Source organism: Carassius carassius, chromosome 15 (genome assembly GCF_963082965.1).
Source record: "Carassius carassius chromosome 15, fCarCar2.1, whole genome shotgun sequence".
Taxonomy (NCBI): Eukaryota; Metazoa; Chordata; class Actinopteri; order Cypriniformes; family Cyprinidae; genus Carassius; species Carassius carassius.
The window spans coordinates 14524875-14538948 of NC_081769.1; the positions used below are offsets into that span (position 1 = coordinate 14524875).

A 14074-nucleotide genomic window follows, 5' to 3' on the forward strand; every position below is an offset into this window, starting at 1 on the left:
GGTAAGTCTTTTTTTTTTATGTATAAGAAAAATGATTGAGTGGAACAGTACCTGTCAGCTACAGTGATAAACGGTGATTCTGTTTCAGATTATTTCATACAGATTTTTTTTCCCTTTAAATGTTTTGTAGGAATTCTTCACAATATACTGTTGTGTGTTACTTAGGGATGTGAAATTTAAAAAAGGTGTACTAATTACACTGAATTAACTGCAGTTTTCTGTGATTACTCATTTTATTGCAATTGTCACGATATCAAAGTATAGCTAATAAAATGAATTGAATGACGAATGCATGAAATATTAGAGACATTAAATGTGTTAAACAGTAATGCAGAATCTTTAAATTAATGTTTTAACAGATCCATTGCATTACTTTTTAATGCGTTAAATATTAATCACTAACATTAATCACAGAATTTTATTTTTCAGTATAATGCAATTAACTTATTTCCTCAAGACATTTTTCTAAATACTACATTTAAAATCAGTTTAAAATAATGTGCACTCAAATTAGTTAAAAACTCATATCGGTGACCTATTAAAAGCTTTATTATTTTAAATGGAGTGTGCAGCCATGTTGAAGTCACAGGACTAGACAAAAAATTCTGATTTTATCTATGTGATCCCAATTTCACAAATTGGTAATATCAGAAGATTTTCACATGCTGCATCCACACCACTAGATGTCAGTATACAAGTCAAAGATAACCACCATATCAGCTAGTGCATTTACCTTTAGTTAGCCAATTGACTTGGTCCTTTAAGATTAAGCATGACATTACGAACTTGATTAAAGTGTTAACACACAATGAATGTATATTGTTTAAAAAGTGTTTAACCTGGTTAAATAATCAGTATATATAACAGGAAGAGCTGGTTTATTTCTGTAATCTCTATTATATCTGATGATTTCCAGAAAAAAATACATAATTACTTAACAGTTAAAGGGTTAGTTCACCCAGATAGCAAATTTATGTAATTAATAACTTACCCTGATGTTGTTTCAAACCCGTAAAACCTCCGTTTATCTTTGGAACACAGTTTAAGATATTTTAGATATAGTCCGAGAGCTCTCAGTCCCTCCATTGAAGCTGTGTGAACGGTATACTGTCCTTGTCCAGAAAGGTAAGAAAAACATCATCAAAGTAGTCCATATGTGACATCAGAGGGTCGGTTAGAATTTTTTGAAGCATCAAAAATACATTTTGGTCCAAAAATAGCAAAAACGCGACTTTATTCAGCATTGATTTCTCTTCCGTGTCTGTTGTGATAGAGAGTTCAAAACAAAGCAGCTGGATATCCGGTTCGCGAACGAATCATTCAGTCCACCAAATCAAACTGAATCATTTTAAACGGTTCGCATCTCTAATACGCATTAATCCACAAATGACTTTAGCTGTTAACTTTTTTTTAATGTGGCTGACACTCCCTCTGAGTTCAAACAAACCAAAATCCCGGAGTAATGCATGCACTCAAACAGTACACTGACTGAACTGCTGTGAAGAGAGAACTGAAGATGAACACTGAGCCGAGCCAGATAGCGAACAATAGACTGACTCGTTCACGAGTGAAGAACCGGTTGCATCGGTTTTCGGATCACCAGTAGTTCTTTCGGACAGTTCGATTCAATAAACCGGTTGAAGAAAACGGTTCACCGGTTCTTTTGCGCTCGACGTATAATGGCGTCATTTGCGATGATTGCCCTTGATTCAAGCCTTCGGTTTACCCGCGCTCATAACACTAGCACAGAATCAGTTCAGAATCAATCACCAAAAGAATCAGTTCAGTTCAGACGCCCTGTGTGTCGGTCTGCTTCACGCTGAATCACACATACGCAGTATCATCAGCTCCTCGGTTCACGAATCGGTTCTTGACTCGTGAATGAGTCAATGTTTTGTTCGTTATCTGGCTCGGCTCGGTGTTCATCTACAGTTCTCTCTTCACAGCAGTTCAGTCAGTGTACTGTTTGAGTACATGAATTACTCCGGGATATTGGTTTGTTTGAACTCAGAGGGAGTGTCAGCCACATTAAGTCATTTGTGGATTAATGCGTATTAGAAATGCGAACCATTTAAAACGATTCAGTTCGATTTGGTGAACTGAATGATTCGTTCACGAACCGGATATCCAGACTGCTTTGATTTGAACTCTCTCTCACAACAGACACGGAAGAGAAGACAATGCTGAATAAAGTCGTAGTTTTGCTATTTTTGGAGCAAAATGTATTTTCGATGCTTCAAAAAATTCTAACTGACCCTCTAATGTCACATGGACTACTTTGATGATGTTTTTTTTTACCTTTCTGGACATGGACAGTATACCGTACACACAGCTTCAATGGAGGGACTGAGAGCTCTCGGACTAAATCTAAAATATCTTAAACTGTGTTCCAACGATAAACGGAGGTCTTACTGGTTTGAAACAACATGAGGGTAAGTTATTAATTACATACATTTGCTATCTGGGTGAACTAACCCTTTAAGTGAATAAATATCAAATATAAAGTTATTTACCAAGTATGAAATTGATGCAATGTACCCTCCCATGAGAGTTGTTCTCAGTTGTGTTGATGCGAGAGTGTGAGGCCTTCAGACGCAATACAGACTGGCACACTGGATGTGAATCTGTTCCAAATGGGCAAACTATCTTCAGGAAGACAAAGGCCCATTGAGTGTTGGCCAAGTGTCTTTGCCAAGAGTGCATTATGTCCATTTTAGTGACATCATGAAATAAAGCAGCCTATTCCGCAAGCAAAGCTCTTCTGAATGGCACTGTTATCAGCACCTCAATATGCAGTTTGGCTCAGACCAGGGCGTTTGAGGTTCCCTGAGGACTGCTGTAACACCTTCTCCATTGCTGTATTTATTTTGTCAAAGAGGAAATTGATTACTGTTGTTAATAGCAAAGCTTTTTGGCCTAATTGGCTGTCAGAAACTTGTAAAGGCCTTTGGCATTATTAGATGCCAGTTGGCTGTGTGTATCGCTAGTAAAATCGCCCTCTTCTCAAATGGCTCTGAATGGGACTGATAATATATATTGCTTGAATTCACTGGGAGTTGCTTGTCAAAGCTGTAGGTGGGCTGGTGTCACATGGAGTTTTAGAAGCCAATAGATTATCTCACCTCAGTGACTCCCAAAAGACATGGAGCCTCAGTGGAGGGACTAATGAGGGGCTTTAGGATATGTTTTGCTTTTATTATATATACATAAATGACAGCTGTGTGCCTTGACTTTTTGGAGTACAGTTCTTCCAGATTATCTCTTTACATTGACTGCATTCTGATTCTTACATTGATATTTTTATATAAATATATATAAATATATAAATATTTTATATTTATTTGTTGTGAATAATTTTATTTATATTTAATTACATAACTATAAATGATGTGAAGTGACATTCAGCCAAGTATGGTTACCCATACTCAGAATTTGTGCTCTGCATTTAACCCATCCGAAATGCACACACACAGAGCAGTGAACACACACACACACTGTGAGCACACACCCGGAGCAGTGGCTGGGTTAAAAGCAGAGCATGAATTCTGAGTATGGGTCACCATACTTGGCTGTATGTCGTGTCACTTTTTTCACTTTAAGCTTGAAAATGAAGCAACTAATTCTTTCCAGGTACCTGTAGTAGTTTTAAACTGCTACATTGTTTCCAAGCAGAATTATAAAAAACAGTGCATCCCTACTTATAGCATCCATCCAATCATGCATTTTATTTGCAAAATCTGCATGAGATGATTCAAGGTCAAGCTGTCTGGGACTGAGACTACATTCAAATGTTGAAGTAGACTGTGCAGTCTCTTCAAAAGAGACATTTCCAACTCGAAAGACATTCGCATTTGGACATACTTGGGTGATTCTCGCGAAATTAGACTTATGAGGTGTCATGAAACATTTTGATGATAAAAGTAAATGCTATCAAAATAAGAAAGATACAGTTATAAACATCTCTTCATCTACTATTTTGCACATGATTTCAAATTACATCATAAATACCAATTTATTTATTTTTTTCACATTTAAGGGAAAATTTCTCATTACCGCAACGTGTCCATGACTGGATTTGGGTTCTTTGAGGTGGAATTTTTTATAATTAAAAAATATAAAAAATAAAAAGCTTCAGTGCATGTTGTACTATAAACATTTACAGTAAATAAACATGTGGTATTTGGTGATCAGTGGTAAATGTAGTAAAAATAATAAGGAATATAAATGTGTCCAAGACCAATTTTCTCATCCTCCGCAACAATTTTCAATCGTTGTTTAAGTCCTCAAGGAACTAACATTTTCAAGGAGTTTTGCTGGAAGGGACATAATTGACTGTGACACTCAAGATGGCTACCAGGTAAGCAGTTCTTATTTTTTTTCTCCAGATAAAAGTTAAAATTTTGTTTGTCAAAGTACCTACACAACATTTTAGTTCTCATTACCGAAACATGAGTTTGTGAAGTTTTAAAAAATGTTGCCAGTTTAAATTTTTGATTACTATATACCCCATTATGGTCTAAATATAAAAAGAGAGGGAAAGTTTAGCTAACCCTCATTTAGCTTCCACAGTAAGCAAAAATGTTTAAGGTCGCTCATCCTCCGCAACACCATTATCATTCACCGCAACAATTGAAGGCCTGTTGCGGTGGAGATACTCAATGTTTCAGTAATGAGAAAAAGACTTATGAAGGAGGAACGTGCACTATAACTCTTGCTAATTTCAATATAACTTGATATTTGCCTTAAACACTTCTTGAACAGATTGCGTAAACAAAATAGCTATTACAACCCCCCCAGCAAGGCTCACTAATTTTTCATTTTTATGAAGTGCTTCCACAAAAAGGAGTATGAATGCAGTATAGCCACCTACTATAAATGTAATATTTAATTTAATTATTTAATATTTTACTGTAAAACAATGTATTTCTATGTCTTTTTTATAAAATGTTACATTCAATCAAGATGGATATTGTATATTTTGTTACAGGCAAGCATCAGTTGAAAAGAAAAGGGCATCAGCGAAAGACAGGCTTGCAAAGCATAGGGAAAAAATATATAGTAATCCAGTGTTACTTGAGGAGTACAGAAGAAAGGAGAGAGAAAGGTCAGGGGACAGGGCGATAATAGGGAGCAAATATAACTTGGATTAATTGTTTTGACCAACACTTGCACTCATTCCCACACAGACACATGTACGCGCACAGAAACATAAGTACACACACACACACACACACACAAACACACAGTTGTTGACATGCAAATGTGAAGGCTGACATAATTGTACAGTATACACTATATTGTAGATACACACACTCTCTTTCACTAATATCACACACGCATGCACACACACACACACACACCTACCATTCATAAATGAAAAATTGTGTGCAAATTGTGTCCAAAGTTTGTATTTATGTCAGTGCTTACTGCATTTCACCTTTCATTATTTTTTCTTTTTCAGGTATCGGAAACGTAAAGAAAATGGTAAAATTAAGACTACTCAGGACCTCACAAGTAGACAGCATGAGAGAAAAAAAAAAATGTGGAAGAAAAATTCGGCAAAATATTACAGAAAAAAAAAGCAAGAGCAAGCACTTCTAGATCTAACCCCAACATCTTCATTAAGTGAGACAGAAAATTCCTTTGGAAATGAAGAAAATAACAGACAGGAACTAGACACAAATAATGAAAGTCTGAACAGAACACCAGCAAAAGAAAGTTTAGACCTGAAAGGGCCAATTGAGGCATCCACCCCCCAGAGAACACGGCCAGTCATTAAAAAAAGAGAGCGGGCATCAAGGACTGTGGCCAAATTAAGAGCAAAACTAAGGTATGTTGAAGAGAAACTTAGGGCAAAGAAAACACAACTGCTGACACTAAACAGAAAAATTAGAAGGCTGGCGGCTAATAGAACAAAAAGTGCAATGCTACCAGCAAATATTTCACAGGGGGTCAGTATCAGAGAGGCTAAAAAGGGACTGATGATCAATAGCAGGCGCAAACAACTTGACAAGGTTGTGAGCATGTTCCTACATCGGGATGATGTCTCAACTATCATAAATGGCAAGTCTGGAGAGATTCGTCGCAAGGGACAAATTTATAGAAAAAGAGCACTCACAGACACCTTGGCAAAACTCCATCAACGCTTCCTTGTTGAACATCCTGAGCAAACAGTGTCCAAAGCTCAGTTCTTTAGATTGAGGCCATTTTGGATTATTAGGCCTAAAGTTAAAGACAGAGAGACGTGTGCATGTAAAATACATGAGAACATTGGCTTTAAATTAAAAAGAATGCAGCAACTGGGTATCATTGAAACATCAAGCCCAGAGGATCTTGTGCAGTCCAGTGTGTGTGACACTGGCAACATGTCCTGCATGTACAGCAGATGTCAAAAATGCATTGAAAAGACCTTTCCCACATCCTTAGATCCTCTCACTCAGGGGAACACTGTCATCTGGCAAGAGTGGGTCACAAGGTCTGTCACTGTAACAAAGACCCTCAAGGATGGATCTACAGAGGAAAGGCAGACAAAGAAAACGGTCCTTGAAAAACGTACCTCATCCATTGAGCGGTTGCTGGCCCTAACAACAGAACACCTTCCAGGTTTTGCCATTCACATGTTTAATGTCAAGAACCAATATTTGTCATTGAAAGCAATGAAAGATACCCTGACAGATGATGCTGTTGCTGTACATGTGGATTACAGCGAAAATTACAGCTGCAAATATGCCAAAGAAATCAAGGACACCCATTTTGGAACTGGGAATGATCAGGTAACCCTCCACACCGGGGTACTCTATCTCAGTAGGGGCAGAGTGGAAGCCTTCGCATCCCTCTCATCATCTCTACAGCACGATGCAGTGGCAACCTGGGCTCATCTTGACCCAGTGCTGAGATACATACGAGGAAAGTATCCTGAAGTCCACAACCTACATTTCATTTCAGATGGCCCAACTTCCCAGTATAGAAACAAAACATCTTTCTATCTAGCCTCCACTGTGCCCTTTATGCATGGATTTGAATGGGTGACCTGGAACTATACTGAGGCATCACATGGCAAAGGTGCACCAGATGGAGTTGGTGGGGCCTTGAAGAATCTTGCGGACAGAATTGTTTCTTATGGGACCAGTATTCCTGATGCAGACTCTCTGTATGAGCAGCTGAAGAACAATTCATCAGTGACTCTGTACAAAGTATCAGAGGAGAAAATAAAGGCCAGCTGCGAATTGGTTCCCCCCAACCTGAAAGCAGTTCCTGGGACACTGAAAATACACCAAGTGAGTCAACATTTATGTAATTATATGATTAAATATGAAGAAATGTAGTTTAATAGGTAAATGTAGTTAAGTAGTATGTAGTTACAGAAGTTAAATAAATAAGTTAAATTCTCCATGTAATTAACATGGAAAGCAGACCACACCAGTATCTGAAATAATCTCATAAAATAATGTAACTGAGTTATTGTGTCTTTTTCAATTCAACCCTAACAGCTGACATCCACAAAACCAGGAGTCATAAATACACGGGAGGTGTCATGCTTTTGTGGAAAAAATTGCCAGTGCTTTTCTACAAATTGCCACATGTTCTCTGAGGGAAGAGATGAGGACCCTGACAGAACAGAGGCCACCATAGAGGTTGGAAAGTGGGTCCTGGTTGAATACGATGGTGACTTGTTTCCTGGTACAGTCACACAGGTGAATTTAATTTCAAGATTTCTGTTAATGTGTCAATATTTCTCAGTTACATTATATTACAGTACATGCTGTCCAGTCAAAAGAGGCTAGAGGCTATACAAATGTTTTTAAAACAGATTGCTGAAGGGCAGTATGAAGTCGACACCATGAATTGTGCCGGGGAGAACCGCTTCTATGTACCAAGCATCAGATTTCCAGGAGAAAGGGTCTGGTACTATCGTCAGGACATACGGGACATAATCCCAGAACCACTTCCTGTCACCTCCTCTGCTAGACATTTCTGCATTTTACCTGACATATGGGCAAAACACAAGAAATGCTCATGAATGAGTTACAGTTGAGGGAAAACGTGATTGGTACAGAGCAGTCGTTCCAGTTGTTTGTTTTAGTTGTTTGACCAACTCATAAATCGAGTTGCTGCTATTCAAAGTGTTTTAGCTAAACTAAATTATTTTTACAAGAGCACATGATGCTGTTATATTTAAATGTTCTCAGGACCACATGACGATATGTTACATTGAAAAAGTTCTCATCACATGGTTGTATGTTTAACTAGAATGATAAAATGTATACTAATGGTTGTATAATTATTAGTACTTCAGTGTAGGCTACATGACATGATTCTTAAGAAGAGCATAAGATTGTAACTTGTTAACACAAGGCATGGTACTGCGATGATTACGATAAATGAGAAAATTAAACACTGTTTATGAAATAAATGTTCTTTTAAAAATTGTATGAGTTTTAAATATGTAAAATAGGTTTAAGCATCAAACTCCTTTGTCAACAGTGAATGTGTGAGCTAAATATCATTTCCGAAACATTGATCCTCATTACCGAAATGGCATTTTCATTACCGCAACATGTATATTTTTTTACAAATTAAGCAATAATTAGATAATCATACTTTGTTTTAAAATGTATATACATATTATACAACACTGCTTATTTAAGGTCTGCTACATGACAAATGTGTACGGTATCTTTTAGTAAAACAATTAAATAAAAGAAATTGTAAATCATCACGCATGTTTCGGTAATGAGAGAAAATAAGGAAATTACAAAAAATAATAAATATGAAAAAGTAATCTTTCCAGAGTTTTACATAGCTTTGAGCATGAGTAATAAGGGTCTACTTTAACATTAGCCAAAAATACAAATTTTTAACCATATATTTAATGTAATGTCATGTTGCGGTAATGATAATTTTTTATGGACTTCATCTAAAAAAATGTAAGAGTTATATAGGAAATATTTTTTTAAATCTTCTAAAAATAATGGTTATAGTAAGTTCAGACCTCAATCTTATATGTGCAAAAAGAAAATTGGCTTCAAGGGCATTTTAAAAATTCTGATGGTAGACACCTTCTATATCTGGATTTCATGAGAATCACCCACTTTTGGAATGCAACTAATATACGGTTATTACTGTCTTGTCCCTCTGCAATCCGTATGATCCTTCGTTTCCTCATTTGTGACAGATTTATTTTGAATCTTGCTTGATTTGCTGCATGGTTGTAAATCCAGCCTGGGAACTGGAAAGGCAGTTAGTCATGTGTGCCCCTGTGTCCTCACAGGGCTTTCAGCAGCGCTGGCTGAAGGACTCTGTAGTATTGATGGTACCCTTGCTGTGTGTCAGCACAGGCTCACGGCCAATTCCAGAGCTTTGTCTCAAGACAGATGCTTCTTTAGTTGACGAGCAGCATGGTTCATGCTTATTTATTAACAATTAGACATTCCGAAACAACTTTTCTTCTGTGGGTCTTATGTTTGGCCGACCAGGCATCAAAGTTCGCCAAGAGTTGCAAGGATGTGGAAAAAAGAGTGTTTTAATTAGTCTGGGGAAAAAAAAGTTGTATTATTTTGCAGTGTTTACCTCCATTAATTGTCTGCTTTTTAGTTGCATTTAATATATTTAGAGACAATGTTTAGTGTTTGAGTAGGCTGGTTCTGGAATCAACTGGATTTGATTGAGGAATTGATTCATCACTGTTTGTTTTCGATTGTTTTTGATATTATTTTTGTTTTTTGTTTAAAAACTAGAGTAAAATTAAACCTAAATTTGTTGTGACTAAATAATATGAAGACTTGCCTCCTTCCTTAATATTCACTGATTAATATCAGTTATCTCTGGAGGCCGGAATGATGCTCAGAACTTTCCATTGTAGACAACAGAATAAGGCAGTTTCACCCTTTAAGGTAAATCATGAAATTTATTAGAATAGTTTATTCTATTTATATACTTTAGACACCTAGAACAGTTCTGCGTTTATGCATAATTTTTTTCCTTCAGTGCAAAACTTTGTCCAAAGTGTAGACTAATCAGTATTTTTTATAAATATATTTGACAAACAGGAACACATCAGAGAAAGCAAACCTCATTAACTTAAGTAAATGAAAGGTAATAATAAGCAATATGCGTTCACACATATGGTTTTATGTGAATGTTTCAGTGTAATATAATATTACACAAAGTTGTTAACAATACAGATAAAAGATCGGCTGCATTAACCTTTTTAAAGAACCAATTTGGGAAATGAATCGGTCCATCACTATAAGCAAACAACCAAGAGACGAATTAATGATCTAACTACTGAAATCAAAAACTCTATTAAAGAGAAGTCAATTCTCTTTGATTGAATCGATTCCAAACTTTGGACTCGATTCTCGAGTGGTGGAATGAATTATTTTTTCAAACAATTCCCAGTCCTACCATTGAATGTTTGTGCTGAAGAACGACACAGGAACTTTTTCTCTCTTGGAACGTCGTCGAGCCGACAAGTTCTTTTGTCTAAAGATCTTATCTCCTTCACATTATTCCATTTCTGGAAAGTTGGAGACCTTTTTTCTGACAGGTGAAAGTTCTCTCGCCAACTGAACAAGAGCAGGGAAGTCTAGAAGTTTTTGTGTCTACTGCACGTGCTCAGCTAGGTATGTCCAATCGCAACAAGCCAGGGTCGTCAATCATGTGTCTTTGTTTATTCCTCTGCGGATTCCCAATGGAAACCGGGACCCTCCCATGGCCTGAGATGCAGATGTACCCCATTTATGACCGTGTTTGATCCCAGAGTCCCATTTTAAAGGATTTGCATTCTTGCTCAAAAACCCTGCCCAGATTACAGAGTTACTGTCCTGTATTGTTCTGTGTAAAACAGAGACTGCTCATGTGATTTATGGTAGGACTGCTTTTGGTGAGGGGGTGGGTTGAGTTTTGTTGCTTTGCAGATACTGTAGACAGTGCAAAAGATGTTTTTGATCAACGGTTGACTTGTGAAACCCTTCAGAAGAATGAATGAATGCTCCGAATTGGACTTTTCCTGCCTTCCATAGTGCAGATCTGTATCAGTGAACAGGAGATGCTGGATGAATCAGTGAATCCTGCAGGTGGAATGCATTATCTTGGGTCTCTATGAGAGGGGAGATGTGTATGCTGACACAATGTGGGTCTCTTATAGTATGGTGTCAGGTTGAATAGACTGTATTTTTCTCAAATAGCTTGATCTACTGAAAGAGTATTGTATGGTTAGCTTGTCAATATAATGCATTATTAGGACTCAGATACACCCTGGAGGGGTTTATTTTGCGGAATGAAAACATTGAAAACATTTAAAAAACGACCGCAGACATCTTAATGGTTGTGGACATGATAGATTCGAATTGAAATATTTTATTTTATGAGAATAAAGAGAGCTTAGAGAGGTACAAAACTAGCACATCTATTTAACAGATTGCTAGGGTGGCCATCTGCGCCGTTCATACATGACACGTTTTTGCACGGTGCATGTCGATCATTATGTGACATTCATGAGAGCTATAGAGAGCAGAGCAGGCGGCACCTTATGCTTTTGAATCGCTCTCGCACCTACTTTGATGTCTTTTTTTATCTTTTTTTATCATAAGTCAAATGAACGAACAAAAACGTGCGCATATTTGCATCGCTTTGATTGTTCCCTGTAGCAATACATCCATTTTTTTCCTGCATATTTCTTATTTAAAATTAATGTTTCTTTTTGAAATATACATTTTTAATTGCAAATGTGAGCAAAACTGTCACATTGCACAACCATGTATGCAGATATTTGTGTAACACACCAACCAATATAATAATGTTCAGAGCAACGCTGGTTTCTTGGCACTGTGTCAGTGGATCTGTGTGTTAAAAGGATCTTTGAAGCTTATCAGAACTATTTTCCTCTTGGAAGAACTTATGTTCCATTATGACATCTTCTAGGGAAAAGAGGGAATCGGTGCCTTGAGTGCAAGTTCCAGATAAGTCACCCAGAAATTGTAGACTTGATTTTGGTTCAGATCTGCAGCGTTTTGACAGTTACGTACTGGAAAACTGGAGCAAACTTTTGGACGATTCTCCAGTATCACCAGGTGTCTTAAATACATGACTCTCTCGGCTTGTGTGTATATTTATGTGCTGGAGTGTGTGTGTGTGTATAAAATCCCCATCTGTTTTCCGATACAAACCGTGGCATGTGTGTATCTCCATTTTAGCCAATTTCCTGATGTTGTGCTGCCTTATAACTCATTCCTTTAAACTCTAAGAAACCACCACACTGCAATTCACATTCAGTGACAGAAATCTGTCCATCAAATGTGCTTTTTTAAGCACAGTCTGATCAAACGACAGAGAGAGAAAACAGGTTGATGTTACTCTTAACAGCTCGTTGACCCGATCTCAGAGCCTCTCTATGATCAATCTCCATTTTGTGGCTGGGAGCACCTGCTTTTTTTGGGGACAGCGGCACTTTACGAGGCTCCTGCTATGAAAATAAGTGCATGCAGGAGTGGGCCATGCACCGCAGGGCTTTGAAATACAATTAAGCACTTTCAGCATCTGTTATTGCAACAAAAGCGCTACAGCTTTTGAGGATGACTGAGGAGCTGCCAAAGGTTCTTTCTGACTGGCCGCGCTCCAGACGTTTGATGCAGAACCCTGTGGATCTGTTGTTCTTGAATGACACTCTTAAACATACACTCGAACTAAAGTCTATTCGCTGCCCATGTGCTTTCATATCCTGGTACATGTTTACGGGGAAGGAAATCTAATGCTGTTATGTGTGTGTATGTACTTGCTTTGCCTGTCGTTGCATCTGTGGGTTACTGCATTACACTGTTGCTTACAAATTTTTGAGGGCCCGGAGATCAGAGGGCCCAATTTTTGGGTGAATTTTGTATGGTCATACAGTATACACGAGTGTTCAATTATCATTATTATAATTATTATTAATAAATAACTGCCTTCTGCTCACCAAGGCTGCATTTATTTGATTAAAAAAATATTGTTATTTCTCTGATGGCAAAGCTGTATTTTCAACAGCCATTATTCCAGTCTTTAGTGTCATGTGATCTTTCAGAAATGGTTCTAATAGGATTTATTGGTCAGACACATTTATTTATTTTTCTTATATATGTGGAAAATTGTTGTGCTGCTTAAAATATTTGCGGAAACCATGACGCATGTCGTTATTTTATGGAAAGAATCTTCAAATGTATATCATTTTCTTTTTATTATAAATATCTTCACCGTTACTTTTGATCAATTTTATGAATCCTACTTAATAAATGTGTTCATTTCAATTTAATTAAATTAAATAAGTTCATAACGCATTTACCACATTGCAGCAATTAAATTAATATTTATTTGTCATAATATTTACTGAATTCAAAACCTCTAATTATTGTCTTTCCCTCCCAACTTTTCATAAATTATGTCTGTTTCTCACACAAAGCTATGGATTGGCTTCAGGAGACTCAGAATATAGTGCGTTACTACATTTATTACACATTTATATATTTTTGTGTCCTTATTGAAGATCCAAACTCTACAACATTTTGAAGATCCACACTCAAATGTTTGTGTCTTTTTTTGAAGCTCCAAAGCTGCAGTCTTTAGGAGGTCATACTGTACCTTACCACAAATCTTGGTGGGATCCTGTGGATGTCTGTTTTATTACAAGCAGCTCCATCTTTGACCTAGTAACAATTAAGATTACTGCACTCTCCCCTGCCCTTTTTACAGTAAGTCACTTGGGAAGGGCTTTTACAATATACTTGATCTATTAACACACAAATAATGGGTGTCTCGGGTTTCCTGCAGAGACAATGGTAGCTTGTAGTAGAGGGTTTTTCACAGTCTGATGGGAACCTCGCAAAGGTATGCCGAACGAGAACAATCCCAGGGTAAGATATCGGAATAGGGAAAGGTGATCAGCTCTGGCTTATTCAGCAGGGGGTCCATATTCCACAGTCCTCTCTGGCATACAGAGGAGTGGAAGAGAAATATGTTGTACACAAGTGCAGTTGAGTCAGCATGTATCAGCATGGTGCATTTGTCTGGTAACTGCATCCTACAGCTGAGTCTGCTGGTC

At 37.3% G+C, this 14074-nt stretch overlaps 3 protein-coding genes across 5 annotated transcripts in view; all 3 read left to right on the forward strand.

Moving 5' to 3' along the window:
* Positions 1 to 14074, forward strand: part of fhod3b (formin homology 2 domain containing 3b) — a 192523-nt gene that overhangs the window by 97423 nt on the left and 81026 nt on the right. The window lies entirely within an intron of this gene.
* Positions 3871 to 6883, forward strand: LOC132158986 (uncharacterized). Its single transcript, XM_059568632.1, has 3 exons — positions 3871 to 4357; positions 5462 to 6773; positions 6809 to 6883. The coding sequence occupies exons 1-3, from the start codon at positions 4347 to 4349 to the stop codon at positions 6881 to 6883; spliced, it is 1398 nt and encodes a 465-aa protein (XP_059424615.1). The 5' UTR covers positions 3871 to 4346.
* LOC132157712 (uncharacterized) lies at positions 6705 to 8020 on the forward strand. Its single transcript, XM_059567013.1, has 3 exons — positions 6705 to 7277; positions 7491 to 7694; positions 7811 to 8020. Exons 1-3 carry the CDS (start codon positions 7008 to 7010, stop codon positions 8018 to 8020), a joined length of 684 nt encoding a protein of 227 aa, XP_059422996.1. The 5' UTR covers positions 6705 to 7007.